We start from the raw sequence: 22,492 nt of genomic DNA, 5'->3' as shown, positions 1-22,492 counted from the left end.
GTAAGTGTCTTGCCTCGGAGGTAGATCAGGTTATCCTGCACTGTTATCAGTGTTTACCTAAGCTAATGACACTGCCAAAAGGAGAAGTCTGGAAAGAGAACAGAAACTTCACTGGACACCAGATGACAGCATGAAGTTTCCCAACTAACTTCCTGGACGCAGACGGCCAAAGGAACTTGGACCCATATTGAGCCTGCATCTCAGTTTGTGTCCTCTTTGAAGTCTCCTCTCTTTGGAGCTGTGTTTACTTGTCTCTGCCAGGCATTTTGTCTACACTAACACAGTAAAGTCAGCTACTGCCTGATGTATAGTGTGCCTGATATAGCTGCTGCAAAGCTGGATGATGATGTGATTAGCAGATGGGTGATACAGAACAGGAAAAACAGACTGAGCCATTCAGATGTGCAACATCATTTTGTTGAATGTGCAGAATTCGCTGGAAGGTTTGAGTCCTCATCCAGTGTCTGGTCACTTTTAGTCAGACAGACGTGACTTCAACAAATATAGATTTTCTTCCCTGATGAATGTTTAAAAAAAACAAACCCTGAACTCAGTGAACGCGCTGCGTTACATTCACAGTTATAGGACTTCTGTGTGATATAGTATTGCACATATATCATTTGTACACATTACGTAGGAAGATGTACAAGAGGCAGATTTTAAAAGGACCAATCAAAATCAAAGCAGCAGAGTCAGACTGTCGATCCTACATTCTCCATAACGCAGCTCAATGTTCTCATTCACTATGCCCAGGTCTTTCAATGCTATTCCCCTACTTCATACCACAGGCTTTCTGTAACCCAGATAACAGGGTTATTTACAGCTGCTTTAAATGAAAGATACATACTCATATCTATATTTAAATGTGACAGTGTTCCACGCAACATGGAAATATATGTACAGAATACTGGATATACTCTTTAGGACACATCTTTTCCTTATCTAACTGCTAACAATGAAAAGAACCTGGGCCCACACACAGTATATGCAGATATTAATATATTAAGATACTAGCTAGGCCTACCACATTAGCGTACAGTATATCTTGGCCTTCACAAAAAATGCAGTGCCGTGCTAGCCATGTTTGTATTGAGTAAGCACAGAGGTCTTCTGTGACGCAAAGATCAAACTCCCCACCTTCTCATACTCTTTCACCTGCATCTGTAATTTTTATTTGGGGGAAAGCAGAGAGAGGTTTGATATTTTTCAGCTCCGAGGGTACAGATAATACCACGTGGGTCGATAAGCACCTAGATATCCCAGTTTTGGTGATTCCTACAGGCGCATACCTAGACAGGGATACTAAAACAAAAGGGAAAGAGAGACAGGGAGTGAGGAAAAAGATGGGTAGGAGAGATGTTTGTGTGTCTGAACATGAAAATGAAAAGAAATGTGAAAGAGGGAGAGAGAGAAGAAAGAGTGTGTTGCACAAAATCCAGACAGATACAGGGGGAAACAGATGAATAACAGAAAACAGTGAGGTGTAGTCATCCTCTGTGGCAAGCCAAAGCACTAGAGATTCCCCAACAGATCCTCTGCCTGTTTTAATAGCCTTTGGGCATAATGTCCTCTTTGGATGGGATTCCATTGTCTGGAAAGCGGCTGCCTGCGCAGACACACACAGGCAGACTCCATGATTACCCACAGTGGGTTTCTTATGAATGGAGGATGTCTTATTTTGTTAATTGCTTTTTATCCCTGCTCCTCTCCACTGAATGATGAGGTGACAACCAGAATTTAAGCAAAAACTGATATAACTGACACAATATGAATGATAATAATAACTAAGATTTAAAGCTTAGGGTAACTGTGGAAGAAGAGGACTTTTAAAATCTTCTATTAGTCTAAACAGTCTCCTAACTTCAAACGACTCGGCCGGTTAGCTTCTCTGGGTGCCTGCACTGAACCTTTAAGAGAGGATATCTGAACTTATTTCAAGTACTTTCCTGCCAGCCTTTTCCCAAATCTCTCCTGCAATGGAGGAAGGGAGAAAATAGAGGAAATTCCCATAATAGGAAAGGGGCTTTTCTGAGGAAATGGAATTGAACAAGCTGTCTAGTAGCTCAACCGCCTATTGATTCAGTGCCCAGGGCTTTTGGTCTATCAGCCAGTGGAAACCTGCAAAATGGACTTCGCATCCCTGTGGCTGTTCTGTTTGTCTCTAGGTCTCAGCTTACTACAACATAATACATTGTCTTGCACCACAATTGCAGGTAGAAAATGGTTGCTACCTTCAGAGAAGGCAGCAAGTTATAAGGACAGAGTAGAGTGTGCAACAGTGCCATTTACCCTCCATGCAAAGACATCAGGGCCACAACCAACCACTAAATGTGTTTTTAATCTACTTAATCAGATGGCCAGATGACAATGACATTACCTTATCGGCTTTGCATGTGTGCCTGTGCTTGAGCAAGTGTGTGTGCTTGTGAGACTTAATGGGATTTTTGCCCAGAACTCAGATAAGCCTATACACGGAGTGCAAAATGCTTTCATTGCAGATTCTTATTCAGATTCTACAGCAAATTGATGATCACACCTCCTGAGTAAGAAACAAGGTAAAGCTAGCCTTAAAATAACATTTACTACAGTAAACAGAACTGAGTTATTCCTGGCTTACACCCAGCACAAGCAGTGCCAGTCTGGCTTTTGAAAAATGTAAAAATATCCTGATGTTTGATTGATTGACGAGCAAACTAATTTGCAAACAGCTATTTAAAGAGAGGCTGTGTCACAGTCACTTTCTGGTCTGAGTGTGATTAGGTTTGAAGAAGAGATGAAAAAGCAGAGCAGAGTTGGGGCATACAACTCAGTTGACCCCCAACCCATTCTCCATTCTTTTTAACTTTGATCAATGAAAAACCTGTGTTAGAGATCATGGTTCAGCACACCAAAACACCAGAACAAAGGCCTCTCTCTCCATCCATCTCCCAAGAGCCTCCTTAAAAAGGTTAATGGATTGAGATTGGAGTTGCAAAATATGAGCCAGTAAGACAAATGTGTGCAGGGATGGGGAGGTAATTACGATGACAGAAGCGTAGCCTGGCTGTCAAAGTAAGCTGTCTGATAAAGTGCTAAACCCCCCTCAAAACAAGAAAATGAGGGGAAAGAATAAGGGGATTCAGCCAATGACTAACAGCCTGTAATTAGGAGCTGGATGCTCTAATTTGAGCATCCTACCTCTATCAGCCATTTTTATTGCTGAACAAGGCTGGATATTTGATAAATGATATAAGGTGGTGTTCAAGCAGTGGAGTCACTGCCAAATAATACAGAGATTTTTTTTTACACAGGTCACATCACGTTATGGTTATTTAGAGTGTTATTTATGCAAAGATACAGTTAAGTTAAATATGTGATGATCTCTGTATGGAAACAGAACTACTGTGGCAGCACAAACTAGAATATAACAAAGAAACAGGACATTCTTTGACACTTATTCACTTTCTTGCCAAGGCTTAGATGAGATGATGGATATCACTTTCTGCTACAGCCAGCAGCCTGTTAGCTTAGCTTAGCATGAAGACTGGAAAGAGGAGAACAAAGCTAGCCCGGCGCTGTCTGAAGCTAACAAAATCCACACACCGGCTCTTCTAAAGCTCAAAGATTAACATGTTATACTCAGTGATTCTACACTGTAGCTTTGGTATGGATTAAACACAGAAGATACAATGTGTGACTTCTTACCTTTGGACAGAGCTAAGCTAGCTTTCCCCGTTTCCAGTCTCTATGCAAAGCTGTGTGATCTATCTTCTGGCTTTAGCCTCATATTTATCATACAGACATGAGAGTGATGTCAGTTTCCCTATTTAAGAAAGCAAATAAGTGTATTTGTGAAACTATTCCTTTAAACTTGCATATAATGTGCAGAATATGTGCGAGAAAATCTGCAGAAATACAGACGGCAGGTGATACCTTGTTTGGTGCTTTCAAGTGCTTTCTATCAGATGTTCAAGAAGTAGAATAATTTCATCTTGCGGTCTGTGGAGTCCTGTCTGCAACAAATAACCAGTAAAGGAAGAGAATGCACACGGCTACATTTCAAAGTGAACTGTTCAGGCTCTTTGACAGATCACCTCTGCTAAGCTTTTTGACATTGCATTTCAATCAACCTATAGACCTGAGATCATTTCCTAACCCCACTACCTCCCCAGCAGGCTTAACCCATGAAGCAGCCTCACCACATTGCTCCAGGCCACATCATTTATGAATTATTTAAAAACAGTAGCATTGCACATGAAATTAATATTCAGACATTTTTTATTAACTGCTGTCAGCTCTCTCTCCCTCTCTCTCCCTGCTATCTGTTATTTTGGTAATGATCTGTATTCCTGTGGCATTAGGTTGGTCAGGGCTTGTGCCCATTGATGCAACGTGTCAGGCATGCTGAGTGAGGTTAGACTGGGCCGCCCTGTTGTTTCCCTTACTCCTACACTGGTTTGCTGGCAGGTGATTTCTCTCTCTCTTTCCACTGCACACTGCTTCCACTTGCCTCAACCAGAGCCAAGCACCTTCAAAATAACATTCTGCTTTTTTCATTACTCAGTTCATATTCTGAAATGATACTTTTACACTCGTCCTAACTGGTTTTGTTACGTGATATTCTCATTGCACGCTCCAGCCTGTTAAACGTTTAAAGCAAGACGCAGCTCAGCAGTGAGCACAGTTCACTGACTCCATCAATTATGCATCAGAAAAACATCTCTGGGAATTTCACTTGCTATATTGCAGTGAGACTGGTATGGCCTTTGAATTTCATACAGAATGGCTCCCCCTAGTGCCAAAGATGGTTGACTCCTCATCAGGTAAATTGATTTGATATCACAAGCAACTTTAACTTTAAGTGTGTCTGTCTGGATCAAGCAACGTTAAACAAGACAGATGACTGCACACGATAGCTTTTTTGGTCAAATTTAATAAAACAATGCCATTTTACATACCTCAGCATGATGTGCACTGCCCTCACTCACAATTTTTACACAAGGCACACGCCCTGCTCTTGCTATAATGCCCAAACTCAACAGCTCACAGCTGGGTTTAAAGGGATTTGGAGGCATTTCTACTTGCCATAAAGAAATAAACATATTTGTCCACTTAACACAAGGCAGCTTAGCACATAATAAATTATTCAAGTGTGATGCTGCAAACAGAACAGCAGCTCTGTCCACGCACTGTGCCCCTGAGGGCTACACACAGCCTCTTCTGAAAATGAGTGCAGCCTTATGATGGGTCACCTCCAGGGTAAAAAGTGTTTGTCACCTTAAATATTCAAGGCACACCACACTGCGAAACACAAAACACCACTGTTATATAGCTTATGCATTTGGCTCTGCAAAGGAGGATCATCTTCCATACTGTTTGGAGGAGGTGAAAATCCTTTCATCTTGACAATTACTGAGCTCTTTGGTCCTGACGTTTTTGAAACTTTGGACTCCACTGTTTCATGACACTCACACTAAATGTTTCTGTCTTGGTGTGTCGAACCCCACAATGAAGGATTTTTGTGACAGACAGGCTGCAGAACATTGAGGAAAAACCTTAAGAACTGTTTGGTTAAGATTCTTAAAATCGAGTAAATGTGTTTTCAAGCCCACCCACATCTCAATAGTACTTGTGGATCAAGACACAAACGAAAAATACAATCTAAACTGACACGATAAAAAGCAGTTTCATTAATGAACTAGATTTAAAAAGGCGAAAACTGAAGATCATGATTGGCGTGTAGGTGTCTGTGTGTGTGTTTGGGAAGCAGCTCTGGAAATCTCCCAATGGTCGATCACGAGGCGCATGAAAAATGAAAGTCAGCTTTGGATTCTGCGAGCCTGCGTTCTGATGTTTGTCAGGTCTGAGCTGGCAGGAGCGCTGTTGACAGTTGGACCGTGGGAATGGCAACAAGGAGGCTGCATCTGTGAGATTTTTTTTTCCACTTGTGCAAGAAAGAAAGAAACTATTTTTGTCAAGCAAAAGCCAGCGAGACTTAAATGATAAAAGCCAGAAAAGATAATTAACTGGAATGATTGATTCTGAGCTCTCGGTCGAACCAGAGATTTGAGAAATATTTATTAGGTTATTAGGCAGCAGGAATATTTAGTAGAGGCTGTGGTTATCAGGTGCAGTCCTGTATTTGACCTTCAAACTCTCTGTAGATATGTGTGTGAGGAACCTGTATGCATAACAAAATAAACACTACGCTCAGGTTGATTTTTGCAGGCGAAGGTGTGAGATAAACAATAATGTAAATCTAATCTGGTGTGTACTGTGTCTTCTACAAAACAGAGTACTTCGAAAAACTGACTCTGCAAGTCGGTGAAACTACTCTGGGGCCCAGTGATGATTCTGATTTAGCAAAATGAACATGTCAGTTCCAGACTATGGGAATCCAATTGACCAGCATTATCATTCTCTTTAAACTCTAACACTGTTGTTGTTGGGAGCAGACAGTTGATACAGTGCATTAGTTTCCTGAGATCTGCTGTTTACAGCAATTGCCACTAACGGCTGAAGATGTGTGAAACTAGCTGGAATTGATTCTCTCTCACATTGTTAGTATGGGAGAAATCCATACTCCTTGTACCTCTATAAATAAAACAAGACTGAAGCTGCACTAGACTCAGAAAAAAACTTTTTTAGAAAAAGAAGAAAGTGAAATTATTTAGTTTCACATTGCTGCATGGTGAAAAAATATTACTGGTTGCATTTGCTTTTATTCATACACCACCAAAAGAAGAAAATCTATAAGGGGAGGACATTTACTTTCTAGCAGTTACAGGCAACTCCTGTTAATTGCTCGCTGCTAGGGGGAAACACTGAGTGAAAACATCATTGCTTTTAGCACAATGATAATTGAGGAAGAGCAGTTAAGTATTTTTTTTTTTACATTTTACTGGATTACACTGAATAATGAGTCCATTCTTGTATACTGCAAATTTTTAATGTACCTCATTTGTGTAACTGCCTCGTTGTATATACTTGTTGTTTGCATTGCGTATCAAGAAATAAGGACAACATACACCAAAAACAAGAAACCTGCAAAGGCACATAAGAACAGCAGCCACAAAGAAACCTTGGCCAAGACTGAATGACATTTAAAACAGCATATTTGCACAAAAAAAAGTTTAATCAGAAAGGACTAAAACTGAGATTGAAGTTCATAGTCACTAAACTGTTTCTGTTATTTTGTCCACTCCAGTGAGATTACTGTTTACAAGATGGAAGCATTAGTAAACATATTCTGTGTGGTAAATAAATCTCAGAGGACTGTAATTATTGTATCTATTCCATTTTGCCACTGCCAAATAACAGCATACCTGCATCAGAGGGCTGTCTTTTAAAATGCCTACATAAACTGCATCACAGAGCCCTGTAATCACAGTGTCAACTGCATCACAGAAGGCAATAATTATAATCACAGCTTAGCAGTGGGACACCATCACATCCGCAACACTCCTAGAACTACGACTTAAAGGTATATAAATTATATGAAGTGGTGTTTTTTTCCCCAATTTCCAAAAAACCTGTTTGATATACTTTGTTTTTATGTTGCTTCTGTCGGAGCTGAGACAGGATATTTCCTTTTTGAGACATCTGTAGTATAAAAGGTACCAGTAATAGTAATAATGTGGTGTCAGTGACCACGGACTGATACACATCAGACCAAAATAAGGAAAGACGCATACTGACCACGTCTCTGTTCGTTGCATCACGCGCGAACACACGCGACACTTGTTCCTTTTCCTGGATTGGTCAGCGATGCCGGGAAACCTCCTCGTGACATGTCTGCCGGTATAAATACCCAGCGCCTGTCTCTGCTTACGCAGCCCTGGTTTATGAGGGAAAATGTATCGTCTCGGCCAACAGTTTATCTCCAAGATCGCTTTCAATTCCTTTTTATCCACTGTGCCACGGGAATATTTTCATTTTACGAGACAATACAATAAAAGCTGGTCGTGTATTGGCTGATTTTAGGTAAAAAAATATACATTTTTCTGAACGAAAATGCCAAGGACCAAGAAGAAGAATGGCAGGGGTAAGTGTGCCGATTGGCCGCATTTCTTTGGCCTAGCTTATTCGACTACTCTATGCTGACGGTAGTTGTAGTTCTTTACGTGTTGTCAGTCCATTGACTGGAGTTGAATGTGTTTACGGTAAGGACTACAAAACGTTGGGTGGCTGGCCTACGTCAAAACACAAAGCTAACTAGCAATGGTCACAAAGCATCGCTGACAAAACATGCGGTCATACAACTGTGTTGTTTTGCTCTGTATTTGTTGGCACACTCTTAATGATTATAAAGTATTTTATACTTTTATATGAACCTTTTAATAATTGTCAGACTTTACAAGCTAACGTCAGCTAGCTTAATGCCACCTCGCTACTAGCAAAAACACTGCTTTGGTTGATGAGTAAATGTAATTTAAATAAATAAACAAATGCCTGTTTTTACCATTATTATTGCCTCTGTATACGAACATGTAACTTTTTGTAGATTTACATAACAAAGACCAAACGGTAGCTCAAAGTCTGCAATGAGAGATCGTCTTGTCTGCAGATTGACCTCAATTAAACTTTAGCCGAATTTCTGGCTATTGGTATTTGTTCCGTTTGACGTTGACTGACTTTATACTAGCATGTGAGGCAGATAAGCGTTTAGTATATTTGTTATTATTGTTTCGCGACAGATGGCGGACATTTTGGACTTAAGAGAGCGGGGTGGAAAAAAAGGCGGCGCCCGGTTCTCAGAAATCAGCTGTTGTTGAGGGGAGAGAGTCCACGTCAACACATACACACACAAATGGCTACTATGAGGTGGATCAGCTTGTATTTTCTTTGGTATTCATTATGGCTTGAACTATTCAAGTACACCCGTTCCTGGGTGTGACTACTTTAAATCTCGTTAAAACAGTGATAAGCTTACAAACATGTCTTCCTGGGGTGAATTCAGGTCAAGGCAGAGACGCCTGTTCAGTCTGAGCCTGGTAGTGACAGTGTACAGTTCCCTACACACACTGCTTTCTTTCTTTTGTTGAACGTTTCTCACAACTAACAAAATTAAACATGTTTATATTTGATAAATGATTAGACTCAAGCTTTTCACACCGCCTCAGCTGCACATTTTCACAACTCCCCCACACTTTAACAATATTCCAACTGTTTTTCATGGAAGACTTTTCCTCTTGGACTGATAACCACTTGCACTATCTGGCGTGGACATTGGAAGGAAAGAAAACTTGCTTTCTCCTTTCCCACCATGACACGTGGCTGCTAGTGTTTCTGGATTGTACCAAAACTGTATTTGTTTATTCTGTCATGTTACGTCACTTAGCTTATTAAGACCCAGGTCCCTCCAACCTGAACACTGCGTTGTGTTTACAAAGCCAACAGAAGTGTGGCTTGCCCCTGACCTGGTGCATTTTCATGAGATAAAGAAAGAACAGCAGGATAAGGTGTGCAAAGGACACAGATTAGATAACAGCAGTATTTGCTACAGTACCTGTCTGGAGGTTGCGTTATATAATGAGACTCACACAAATCTGCAGTGCTTTTCTAATGCATTTAATTTGATTAGGCTGAATTATGTTTCCTTTTTTTCAGGGGGGCAGCATGGAAATGTGCAGCCTTTCAGCGATGAGGACGCCTCGATTGAGACCCTCAGTCATTGCAGCAGCTTCAGTGATGCCACCAGTGTAGCAGATGAAGGTAGGTTTGCATACCTGGGTATGCATGTATTTGTATCACACAAGATACAGTCTTTGCTTGAACTTGAGCATACATTGGCATTGCTGTCAGTGGGTGTGCATTTGTGTGCAACAAGAATGATCATAAAACAGGAATGTACCAGATGTCCAGCTTATCTCTTGGTTTGAATTTTGCTGTAAAGTTTCTTATTGTTGCTAAAAATCTGAGCAACTTCCACTGTGAAAAGTGTAATTCATTTGTTTTGTGTCAAGTAACTTACTGTATATTTTTACTCTTGAGGACATCGGACAAGTGTTCATTTACCACATCTTGCTGTGTGTTTAGGTGGAGAGGCCAGTGAGGACACAGCCCAGGAGGATTTCCAGTACAAGTTGAAGGGGTTCATAGACAGCACAGTGGACAAGAGGTAACAACTCTTGCTTTTTAACAGACTACACTCCCGTTATCTGATCTTGGCATGCAGGCTATAGCAAGTCTGAGCAGGGTTTCACTTTTACATGAGATGATAAAGTGACACACTGTTCTGCAACAAATGCTGTATGAAAGCAAAGACTGCTGAGGGCTAGGGGAAAACATTTTAGGTTTTGGTGATGTTTAGAAATCTTTTGGCCACTAAGGATGAAATAGGCATTATTTTTTGCACCATTATGCATTATAGGTGGTGTAACACAACACATTGAGTTGTGAATACTCCAATAGTGGAGAAAAGGTATTATTCAGGTTAGCAGCTCAGCCAAGTTAAAAATAGACTTCATCCCCAAAATGGCTTGTCCACATTGGTTGCTGAATGTGATGATATTGAAGAAGGGATTCACCAGTATTGCCACTTCCCTGCCAATGCCATGTGGGTATTAAATTTTAAGTTCAAGCTTGGACTTGGACTAACATATTAGCTCAACGTTATAGTGAAGCTCCTAATCATTATAGACTTAAGTGGCAGTCAAACATACAGCTATAAAATCACTGTTTTGATTTTATTAATCTAGCTCACAAGATGACTTTTAGAAAACTGTAAGCAGTCTTCTCATGGGCTAATTTTGCAAGATATAATATTCTGTATAATAGCACTAATGAATGTTTGTATACCTGTTTCTTCAGTGCTAAGACCAGGCAGGGGGCGCTGGACGGACTTAAGACAGCAATGGCCACACGGATCCTGTATGAGTTCATCTCGGAGAGAAGGATGACCATCACAGACAGCATCGAACGCTGCCTCAAGAAGGGTACATCAAATGATATTGTTACTTCAGCAGTGTGGTATTGTAATTTTGCATTTAAGACGTTTGGTATTTTAGTGAGGTTTGTTTGAAAGTTTTTGAATGTTCAAATCTACTTCAAATTTTCCCTGGATTTAAGAGAAAAGTTAACAGCCACCCCTCTCACCATCAGGCAAAGGTGAGGAGCAGCGAGCGGCAGCTTCTTTAGCCTGCCTGCTGTGTATCCAGCTGGGCTCGGGCATCGAGAGCGAGGAGGTGCTCAAAACCTTGAAACCCATCTTCAAAAACATCCTGGCAGATGGATCAGCCAACATACAAGCCAGACAGGCTGTGAGTACCTGGTTCTATATTGTGATGATCTCTGCAGATACCATGGAGGAATGCACTCGACAGGTTGTGAAAGAGCAGTCACCCTGTACCTGCATCTGTGAGGTCCTTAAGTGGATTTTTCAGTGGAAAGCCAGCTGAAAGATGTCTCTTTGTTTCTCTAATAGGTGGCGACAAGTCTGGGCCTCTGTACTTTAGTTGCAGAAGACGACATTCTGGTAAGTTCTTGATCACTTTTTGAGTCTTGTCTGTGCTTTTGACACTTTTGGGCTTACGGGCAAGCTGCAGTGAAGTCTCTTTTACAACCTTTTGTCAGTCAAATACTTGTGCTCATTATTGGTTCTGACATTTTGCCTCATCCAGTCTTCATTCGTGATATCAGTAGCACTGGCAGCTGAACTCAAATGTGTCTCAATAAATTACTCAAAGTCATAAACATGTCACTTATGTTGACTGGTGTTTTTCTTTGAACACTTGCAGCCTTTTTGGCATTGCAAACTCTAGCTTTTATATGATCCCTGCTTGTTTCCCGCACTAGGACGTGCATGCCACCATGGAGTGCTTTGAGAACCTGTTCACCCGGTCCTACGCAAGGGCGGATGGTACCTGTCCTTCGATCAGTCCCCAGACAAGCCAGCTCTACACCAACGCCCTGCTGTCTTGGGCACTGCTGCTTACCATCTGCACTGCCAGTCAGCTCAAAGACATCCTGCGCAAGTAAGACCCACTGTCAACCCTTTCACTGAGCTTCACAGCTGCTGTTACGGTTTTTATTTTACTGCAACCCAGACCCAGATAAGTACTGTAAAATATAACAATGACTTTATATTGTTGTTGTGCAGATACCTGCCCAAACTGCCAAAGTTACTGGAGAGCGAAGATGTCAACATGAGAATTGCTGCAGGGGAGACCATTGCCCTGCTCTTTGAGCTGGCCAGAGACATGGATGCTGTAAGTTCAACATCTATTTCATTTAATTTCCCACTGTGAATCATTCCTGTAGTGCACTGCAGTCAGCTGGACTGAAGATGGGACTAAATTACTGTTGTGGATCCAAAAGCCACCATGATTTTAGTCTCTTTTTTCTCTCTCCCTTCTTCTTCTTTTTTTAAGTGAATTTGCATGTTTACATGCCTGTCTTGCTGAATTTGATAAAACTGTGTGTCAAGTCAGTGTGAGTTCTCATTTTTCAAAGACTTGGACACAAATGCAAAATTTCTTTTTGTTGCCCCCTCAGGACTTTGAGTTTGATCAGTGGGAAGAGCTGTGTGATAAACTGAACGCATTGGCCACAGACTGCAACAAACACAGAGCCAAGACGGACAAGAGGAAGCAGCGGTCTGTGTTCAGGGACGTGCTCAAGGCTGTTGAGGTGAGCGTCCAGTCAGTTAATGGAAGCTTCCTTTGCCAGCTTTAATTTACAGGTTGTAGTTTTATTCTCCTCACATCCCTCTGTGTATTCTCCCAGGAGGGTGACTTCCAGTCGGAGACGATTCGCTTTGGGACAGAGCGTATGACCATTGACAGCTGGGTCAGAAAGAGGACATACGATGCCTTCAGAGAGTTTGTGGGCTCTGGGATGAACTACCACCTACAGGTATTTTTTTAAATTTGGCATAAATGTACAGCGCAGCACTGATTCTTGACTATAACATCAGAGATATACTGTAGACCTCCTTACTTTTTAATCTAGGAACACTGTAAACAGTATCTAGAAGGACCTTGCTACTGTTGCTTGGATTGTATTGTTTATGTAGACTGTTAAGAGTTGTTTTCTTAATGAGTCTTATTTTTTATTTCTCTTTAAACAAGGCAAATGAATTCATCAGAGACGTGTTTGAACTGGGACCACCTATACTGGTTGATTCAGCCACAATGAAGGCCATGAAAATATCTCGCTTTGAAAGGGTAAGAATACTACGAGTTAACCTTGTCGTGGTGGCTTTGTGTATCCATACATTACTGCTTGAAGCTTTTTCTGTTTCACGTTCAATCCTCCCCTCTACCTTTCTTTTCCAGCATCTCCACAACTCGGCTGCATTCAAGGCTCGGACCAAGGCCAGAAGCAAGTTCAGGGACAAGAGGGTGGATGTGGGAGAGTTTTAAATTTTTTTTTGTTTGTTTTTCTCAATATTGTATTTATCAGGCTTCTCTGCTTTTTAGATGAATTGTCACTTTTTGTTCACCTGTCCCTTCGCCTGAAATCTATTTTTTGACTGTCATACTCTCACCCTCTGTAGACGTGTAAGGTAGCTGTATCAGATACTCTGCTATATAATGGACAAAATAATATTTTCGTAGCTACGTTTCAAATCTACAGGAGGTGAGTGTTTGATAATCAAACAGTAGGTTTTTGGGTGGAGTATAACTTTAATATATCCACACAGAAACAGTGGTGTTGTACATATAGTGTATATTTGTTTACTCCTTTTTGTTGATATTCATTCTGTGGCCTTTTTCTTTTGAACATTGTATTAAATTATATCATTTTGCTAGCATCTGTCTTGCACAGTGTACTTCTATTTAGTTAATAGTAAAGTCAAGACAAATGTGACTGATCTAACCCTTTGATTGAATTGCATTAAGTTGCACTACCTAGTTGACCCATAGCTGGTTATTTCTGTAGAACCACGGTGAATATTGTGCTGTATTTTAGTAATGGGTATGTAATTTAAAGGCTGGGTGGTGAAATAAACACTGAAAAGCTGTAACAAATGGAGCTCATGTTCTTATTGTGTTTAAGATATACTGTGATTAACTGACACTGTGATGATCAAGATTAGGTGATTGATTCTGCTCACTGAATGTCATGGGACACTGGGCCTTCACTCAAGTTCCCATCACTGGAAATGAAAATGCCAGTGGATTTTGGATAGGTGAGTGTGATAGTGGAGTTTTGAAAACCAGCAATCTCAGCTTCTCTTTCAACTCCTGGCAGATATACAGGGTCATTCTGAGCAAAGAGGCAGTACAAATCTTCTTTATTGCTACTTCAACATATCAAAGTGAAGGATTTAGCCACCAAGGCAACAGGCATTATAGTGATGGTGACTGAGCAGTGTATCCTGCCTACTGTATACCCTCCTACATAAAGCTCTTGGGTTATTGATACACATTTGTCTGTAGTGAAACTATCAAGGAGCGCAGGAAAAGATGGAAGTGCAACATACTGTACAGCGCACACATCATCTTCACTCCCCCAAGTCCGGTTTGAAGACTCCTTCTTACACAGAGCATTAAAAATAGTCCGAAGCAGAAGTGGGTGTCACATGACAAAAGTAAACGTCACAAAGCCACAAATAGACCTAACAATGCTGTTGCTCTGTTACACAGGAGTTTGAAACACACACCGGCAGCCCTCAATCAATTCATCCAGTTAACAACCTAATGCCTCAGGTGAAACAATACTACTATGCGCTCCAGAACTTTGAGACTTCCCTGTGGGTCAATCATTAGTTTTTTCCATTTATATAGACCAAAAATGCTTCATAACTTTCAACATGACTTGTTTCATTTCTTATACATAGGCTGCTGTAACTGATCAGTGACTTGCACTTATCAAACAAAAATGAATCATCATAGTAACAACAAATCACAGTTTTGTGATCACTGCAATATCATACAGTAGAGGTCTTGTTCTATAGAGCCTGACACATGAGCACTGCAGCACCATGCTGATCATAGTACAAAGGAAAGGCACTTCATCCTCATTTCTGTGTTAATTTATAGCATCAGCGACTCAAAATGAGGCCACACAAGGACACACATTACCTGCACAGAAAAAAACACAGAAACACGTATTTACAACTATTTTAACACTGGAGAATTTGAGAAGGGACATGGAGGCTTTAACTGAATAAAACGAGAATGGCTCTCAGAAGAGTGCATACATTGACCAAGGCCAAACAATCCTGCACATGTCTGCCTGGCTTTTATGACAGAGAAATAAAAGAAGGATTTAAAAAATCCTGGTCTGCACCAAAATGTTATAAAATTTGGCTCAGTGTGAGTGTGATCACTGCTGGACAGTTTTGGTAAGACTCTCACTAAATCTCACCTTAGTGACTGGGTTCTTGCTGTTTAAGCATTTAATTTCTCCCAGTGTTTTATGTAAAAGGATGTTTCTAGTTGTTATTTTATTTGTATTTTAATTGTATCACTTAAAATCTTAATTTTCTGTTTAAAGGTTTAACTGTACTGTCACACATTCTGACACTCAGTAACCTGTATCACCTCCCGGCCTTCCCTCTCCATCAAACCCCCAAATAATAAAAGGATCTGAGGAGAGAGTGTCTGTGTTAGAGCGGGAACTGACTGACATTTCCCATTTCTCTCTTTCTTTTAGAGGACACCACTGTCTCTTGCAATAAAATAGAAAGGTGTGGGTGACTTGTCTGAAACTCCCTAACACCGGGGGTTTGCTTCAGACTAATGGGATGGGGCTGTCTATCTCTCTGTGGCCTGAGAGGAAAACTGAGGGCTTTGTAAAAATGTCTGTGTGAAAGTGAGCGTCTAAAGATAAGAATTTTCCTGGACCAGCAAAATCATTCTAAAATTAGAGGGAATTTCATTTGTTTCATTTGACTGGCTCAAATAGGTGAGAGAGGTAATTGCACTTGTTTCACGAATTTCCTCACAATTTCTGTGCCAGTGGGCTTATTCTGATCGAGAGGAAAATCCTAAAGTGAACAAAATTACCCTGGCAGTTACTGATTACATAAAATCTCCTTCACCTCTTGAATATGTTTGTCAAATCCTTTGGGAGGTTGAATTTTAAGCATGGCAGAACTGTAATTTTTAGGATTTAGGGATTTGGGCTTTAAAAGAAAGCCCTTTATAAAATTTAATACACTTTGGTAGGAGTGGAAAATCTGACCCTGTGAACTTCGATGGGGGATTAACATCATAAAATGATTTAAATAAAAAAAAAGTTTAGTATCAACATACAAACACAAACTAGTGCTGGAGGTGGTTCACTAGGAACGAAGGCCGTATAGCCAAGCTGAGACAAGTTTAAATATCATGACACAATGTCCAAAAAATGATAAAAACAGTACTCCACCAATTCAGCATTACATCAGTGTGCACTTCCTTACTCACAAGAAATTGAGTTTGTGTCTGTCTAACTCCAGACCCTCACATTTTCTTCATTTCCAAACTATATAATCTTCAACCCCAACAGATTCACCTTTAAAATAGTAATTTCCTGCATTAACAAGATTTTTTTTGGCCACTTGGGGGCAGCAGAAACACTGACATGTTATCTGCTTTAAGTTGGTATGATGAATTTGTTAGCCTAGCCTGCTTACACATAAAGCAAACAGGGAGCAAAATGGCCATTTATTTGTTGTGTTTCTGGCCACATGGTGTCTTGTAGCTCTGTTTTTCTCTCTACCAACTCCTAAAAAAAAAAATCTGGCTCTTTAGCTGCTAAATGCTCCACTATGCTCGTTGCTAACTTGTGTGTCCCTCTGCCATTTGGTGCTGAGCAGGTAGCATATACTGGGTTTAGAGCTTTTTTTCTGCATCTGGAATTGACTTTGAACTAAAATATCAAAGTTGTAAAGTCAAAACAATGAGCTGAAACAAGTTAGAAAGCCCTTCACAGCTGAGAGGAGATGATAATTCTACTGTGGCTCATCACTACCAGCAGCCCCTCTCATATACACACAATGATTTAATCCATTGTTAATATAAAAATATTGATTGTAGCAGCTGATTCATAAGTGTTTACTTAAGAATTTAACGCTCTGTATTCGAAAACAAATTTCTCCCAGCATGGCTTTTCTGTAAATAAAAATTATCATTTGATTGGATCGCCTTTATCTTGGATATAGTCAGGCAGGTAGAAAGGAATGTGGAGAATGCTAATAGACCATTGTTATTATTCACATTTCATCACAATCTGTTGTATACAAAGAACAACCATCACTATGCAATTAGGAGGGATAATTGAGGATCAAACGAGTAAGAGATATGATAAGGTATTATCAGTTTAATCAATAATTAGTTTCACTTGTGTGTTGTTAGGCACTCAAAGCAATTTAGGAGACTGCATACTCTCACTGTTCCTTTGACTTAGTGGTTAAGCAGTTCCTCCTGTGCTGTTTTGCTGAGTGCAAGTTGAGAAATAGCTGTGCAGAGCACTCAAGGAGATGTGGAACCAAACAGAATACAATATGTCATTGTGGTGGGTGGGATTTGACCGGTGGGCGTGTGGAGAAGCAAAACAATGAGCTCGGAGGCAGCATTTAGGGAGGAGAAAATGCACTTCCACTGCAGCACACCTCAGCTGATTTTTGCCATTCACTGTTTGATATGATTGTTATGGAAATGAACATTGTGTTTCAGCCAATTGACCTTTCAAGGCAATTGATTTCAACTGGGTTGCCTCCTTTGTCACTCCAGTTAATGTATTGTAATGTGGCGCTGCGTTTGATTAGCTGCAGAACATAGGCAAAGTGTGCCAGGCATTGCTATGGCTGGTTAGGCACCCCTTCCTCAGTTTAGTTTTCCATGCATTGTGCCACACGTTGGCAGCTAAAAGGGCCTGAAGCCAAACCATTGAGCATGTGTGGCACACACACTGTCCAGATGGATGCTTTTCAACAGCTAACCAGGTTAATGTATTTATTCCACTTGTGTGCTTCTGGCGTCTCAGCAGCTGTTATATGGCACCTGTTATAGATCAGCCTATTTCTTTGCAAATGTCTGCTGTTGACACTGGTGGGCCACCCACATATACTTCCCCCTCTCCTCCTTCTCTTCCCTCCAACATCTCCTTCTCCTGGCTCTGTTTACTCCCTGAAGCAAGGCGCATATAGTAGCTATCACAATGAAAAATGGATAGAGAGATTAGTGGCACTTTGTCACCAACTGAGTGTTGTGTGTTCTCCGTCCCAACACACCAAGGGGCTTGTTGTTGTGACTGATAAAATGGCTGCTGCCTCTGATGACTGCAATTATGTTGCATGCATATATCAAGAGGATGATTTATCCAGCTCTCTATCACCTTCTGGGGCGTCGATGTGCCACATAGAGACTGCACCACACTGAAAATTCCTCAAAATGATTTGTGCTTTAAATTCTGTAGCTGTCTGTGTGACTTCTTTTTTTATTGGACATATAGTGACTTAACTCTTCAGGAAAACTAAATCAGTATCTCTCGCTCCTCCTGCTTATCTGGCCGGTCTCTGGGGTGAACATCATCCTGTATCAGATCAGTTGTGGAATAATTAGGTAGCTGTGGAGGTGGAGAGATAGCACGCATACACCCACACACCCTCTGAAGAAAATCATTGCCACAGCAGGAACGTGACAACCCTGGAGACAGCTACTATATGTGTTTGTATCGACCACCTAGATTTGCTGCAGCATCACCTTACAGACAGAGGATGAATGGTTTTTCCATTACTTAAGATATTACATCATAAAGTCACCATGAGAATAAATCTCTTGTTTGTTCTGTGCTTATTTACATACCAGCACAAAAGTTAAGTGAGGGTAGTGTAAATACAAAGTGAGAAATGTTAATGTGTCTACTTATGAAGTGAGACGTGGAGAAAATTGGCAGGCTCCCAAGGGAAAGATATGAGCTGTTTTTCCAAGTGCAGCATATTGAGGCATAAATCACTGGTCACACACTGAGTGTATATTCGGCCTGTTTCTTAATACAACATCTATACTGCAATCCATGTTTAATTCATGGTGACTCATGTTCTACGGAGTCACACTCATGGCCTGAGGCTTTGCATCTTTTAGTTGAAAATCTGGTGTGACCCATAACTTGGCACAGTCGGGTAAGAGAAAGGCCTTTAAAACCACCTTGTAATTTGGTACCTTTTCTCCTCAGGTTTATTCTGTCAGTGTCGGGCTGCTTGATGCTCAGGCCACTCATACGAAACTAGCTTTCAAAAATATGTAATTTCAGGAGAAATTCTGGTTGCTCGTTGTGATTAGAGAATGGAAAGGTATCTGATGTCTTAGCATTCACCTAGAGTTTTCTCTTCAAAATGAGATATCGATATTGCAGTTTGTGTGTTTGAAGTGAGATGAAGACAAAACTACCTCCAAGGCTGCCATACTATATACTGTTATTTCCAAAGAAACACTTAAACTATGTGTCATATAGTTGTATAGAATAGATGACAATCATTGTTTGCTGTTAGTGCAGTTTTTACTTTGTTAAAAAGAGGTTAATGATACTCTTTTACTGCTGCTGCAGTGAAAAATGTTTTTAGCTGAAGTCAGTAAAGTTTATTTATATTGCGCCTTTTCTAGAGCAGGAGAGAAATTCAAACTCAAGCTATGAATCATCTCAGTGGAAAAGCTCTAATGCAATTATGCTCTGTGTTAATTTTGCTTACATTGCTGTTGACATCACAGAGACATGCTGTCACAGTGATAATGATGTCAAGGTGAGTGTAATTTCAGATTCCACCAGTTGGTGGCACTTGTTCACCATTAAGCTGCGTGCTGTATCAACGCATGAATCGTCGGCACTCACCTCTGCACTTGCAACTGAGCATCACTGCTGATACTGAGTATGGATTATTAAATGGAAAAAAAAGGGTAAGATTTTGTTGGATCATACTGGAATACACATTCTCAAATGAATTTATTTTTCATTCACACCCACTTGATCGTAATTGTGGAACGCTCGCTCATTTACCATCACATAAAAAAAAATAATCATGTTCACCCTTTGTGTGAGCTGAGTCATTCAGACAACATTTCTGTTTAGACTCCATGACTCCAGGGCACGGGTCACAAAACAGTATCAATAAAACAACCGCTCACTGGATTCCTCACATCCCATTCATCTCTCAGCAAAACAGAGCAGGCCCTATATCATAGTGAGCAAAGCTGACACCATACGGAATGTGGTTGTGGATTTGAAATAGAGTCAAGCAGTACACATTTGTCGTGCTGGGCGCAGATGCATTGTAGCTCCCACACTGTGTGACTCATAGCTACTGTACGCTCACACAAAAACACACGCAAGCACACATATGCACAAGTGCATTTGCGCAGACAAACACTGTCACAACTCCCTCCCTCCTCCTCCTCCTCCTCCTCCTCCTCCCTCTCTCTCTCCATGATGTGGGCCAATGATAAGCGCAGACCCCCATCAGGGATGACAACTGTTCACTGGATGATGCCACAGAGAGGAGGCAAGAGGCCATAGTTAAGGGGACAACACCTGTCTGTCTGTGCAGCAGCATTAGTCCCACACATGCACACACAGGATACATTTACAGTCATTTAAGATCCAGTCTGAAACCTCTTACTTTAATCATTCAACCACAAGACTCCCTCCCCCCCAAACAAATAGAGTTAATACACACTTCAAGTTGGCATCTGAAGCGGAGTCTGCACGTGGGAGGCCAAGGCTTTATCTCCTCCTTTAAAGCACTGACTCACTGCCTGAATTGCAGGCAGCACCTCGCTGACAGGAGGGAAGAGATAGCAGGGTTCCCCTTTCCTGTCAGCTCCCGCTATCAGCTGCTCAGAACCTTAAAACTACATCTTATAGAGTCTGAAAATGAGTCAGGAGCTGGAGAACATTGTTGCCATTTCAACCAGCCCAATAGCTGCAGTAGTGGACGGTGCAGCACAAAACTTTTTGGGGAACTACAGTTTCTTGCAGAGTAAATAAGAGCTACAGTCAGGAGATGGTTAGCTTAGCTTAGCTTGAGAGGTGCTGTTGGACAGAATTTACGCTAATCTAAGCTAAACTACTCCAGGAAATATCCCTCTGTAAAACTACATTGTTGTTTTCACCCTTTGGTTTGTAGCTGGGACAAGCAAATAAGATATAATGTGATAATTAGAGAGCTTTAGGTGGTATGGTAGGTAGATTTTACTATCCAGGCAGGCTGTTTCCCCCTGTTTTCACTCTTTATGTTTAGAGAGGATAAGCTAATCCTGTGTTAGCTGGCTGGTTCTGGCTTTATATTTATTGTAGGCTACAGTAATAAGAGTGGTACCAATATTTTCATTCATTCGCAAGACAGCAAACATTTACTAAAATGTTGAACTATGCCTTCAAGAAGAAGAGGAAATGGGATGACCAGAAAGTGTCCATCCTGTGTCTTTATGTCATGAGTGAATGTCTCAGGGTTTGCCAATAGTTGGTTTGGGCATTTTAGGATCATTTTTGACTTTAGATTTTTAGATTTTGGACTGTCCTGACCATGTAACTGCAATGTCCCAAGCTCAGCTCAGTCAAAGACCTTTGTTTTGTGCAATCCATCGTCTCTCTGTTATTATTGCTTTGTTAGCTGCTTCCTTTTTAGATTTTGGAAAGTTTAAATTATCTAAAGTACATTTATACCTAGACTTCATGTGTGTTTTCCATGCTGTAAACAATTCAGGATGACGGTTAATTTCAGGTGAAGTAGTGAAGATGATATGGACCGTGCATGCTGCCTCAGCCACAGCCAGAGCTGTCTGTTTGATCCCTCAACATCCGCTCATTCAAGTTTGAAATGGACTGAGCATCTCTATGCTGATTTTTTTTAAGACCATTGTGTTATGGCCTGCAGTACTAGCCTCACAGCTTATCTTTTTACTTTGAACATGGCCACTGTGCTTATGCTATCTCTTTTAACTTATGGACTCAACAAAGCAGGTTTAAACTGTTGTGTGGACCAGCCAAAACTGAAGTTAAACGACCACACAGACAGAGAAATATCTGACCTGGCTGGATCAAATAATCTGTCTGACATTGATCTCGGTCCACTCAGAAAACCAAAAATTCCCATCAGCCATATGCTGGATTTATATTGGTTTCACTTTTGCCAGAGGGGACCTCTATCTCTACATCAGCTGTTCTACAATCAATTTGTGCCTAACCCAACTTGGATGAATTTTCCGCTCGATCCTATTTATGCAGGCACACACCTGTTTGTGTATTAGATCGGCATGTGTCTCCTGTTTATAGGAGATCGTAATAATGAATTCATGAGGTCATCAATTAATCTGCCACTCATGGGATGAAAGTGGCTCAGCCTTAGTCCTCAGTGTACACAGTAGATCAGAACAGACATGGCAGTCTGTTTGACACGCCAGCTCCTGAATACAGAAGAGACGAGACAGATTTTAGGAGACGTTAGGAGCCGCACACTCACTCTAGAGCGAGACCGCACAAATACACTCTTTTCACACACATAGATGCAAAGGCAACCCCCCACCCCATACACACGCTCACACATCACACTACTGTTTTGCTTTGCCGGGAGGTTGTTGCCAAG

The 22,492-nt window shown here is 41.0% G+C and overlaps 1 protein-coding gene across 1 annotated transcript; it reads left to right on the top strand.

Annotated features, from left to right (window-relative positions):
• The first annotated feature begins 7,794 nt into the window (after positions 1 to 7,794).
• Positions 7,795 to 13,952, top strand: ifrd1 (interferon-related developmental regulator 1). The gene is made up of 12 exons (XM_018682806.2): positions 7,795 to 8,023; positions 9,589 to 9,693; positions 10,018 to 10,099; positions 10,792 to 10,916; positions 11,083 to 11,240; positions 11,405 to 11,455; positions 11,776 to 11,954; positions 12,080 to 12,188; positions 12,475 to 12,609; positions 12,706 to 12,834; positions 13,050 to 13,145; positions 13,257 to 13,952. Exons 1-12 carry the CDS (start codon positions 7,993 to 7,995, stop codon positions 13,341 to 13,343), a joined length of 1,287 nt encoding a protein of 428 aa, XP_018538322.1. The 5' UTR covers positions 7,795 to 7,992; the 3' UTR covers positions 13,344 to 13,952.
• Positions 13,953 to 22,492: the final 8,540 nt, after the last annotated feature.

Source organism: Lates calcarifer, linkage group LG18, assembly GCF_001640805.2.
Source record: "Lates calcarifer isolate ASB-BC8 linkage group LG18, TLL_Latcal_v3, whole genome shotgun sequence".
In the NCBI taxonomy this organism is placed as follows: Eukaryota; Metazoa; Chordata; class Actinopteri; family Centropomidae; genus Lates; species Lates calcarifer.
The sequence above is the reverse complement of the archived record's forward strand: the minus strand, read 5'-3'. Positions and strand labels throughout refer to the sequence as shown.

What these genes read in the sequence shown, in the direction of transcription:
- ifrd1 (XM_018682806.2), top strand. Translation starts at nt 7,993, where the DNA reads ATGCCAAGGACCAAGAAGAAGAATGGCAGGG. An exon ending in CAAGAAGAAGAATGGCAGGG is followed by an intron (nt 8,024 to 9,588) that starts GTAAGTGTGCCG and finishes CCTTTTTTTCAG; the next exon opens with GGGGGCAGCATGGAAATGTG. An exon ending in CTCAAAGACATCCTGCGCAA is followed by an intron (nt 11,955 to 12,079) that starts GTAAGACCCACT and finishes GTTGTTGTGCAG; the next exon opens with ATACCTGCCCAAACTGCCAA.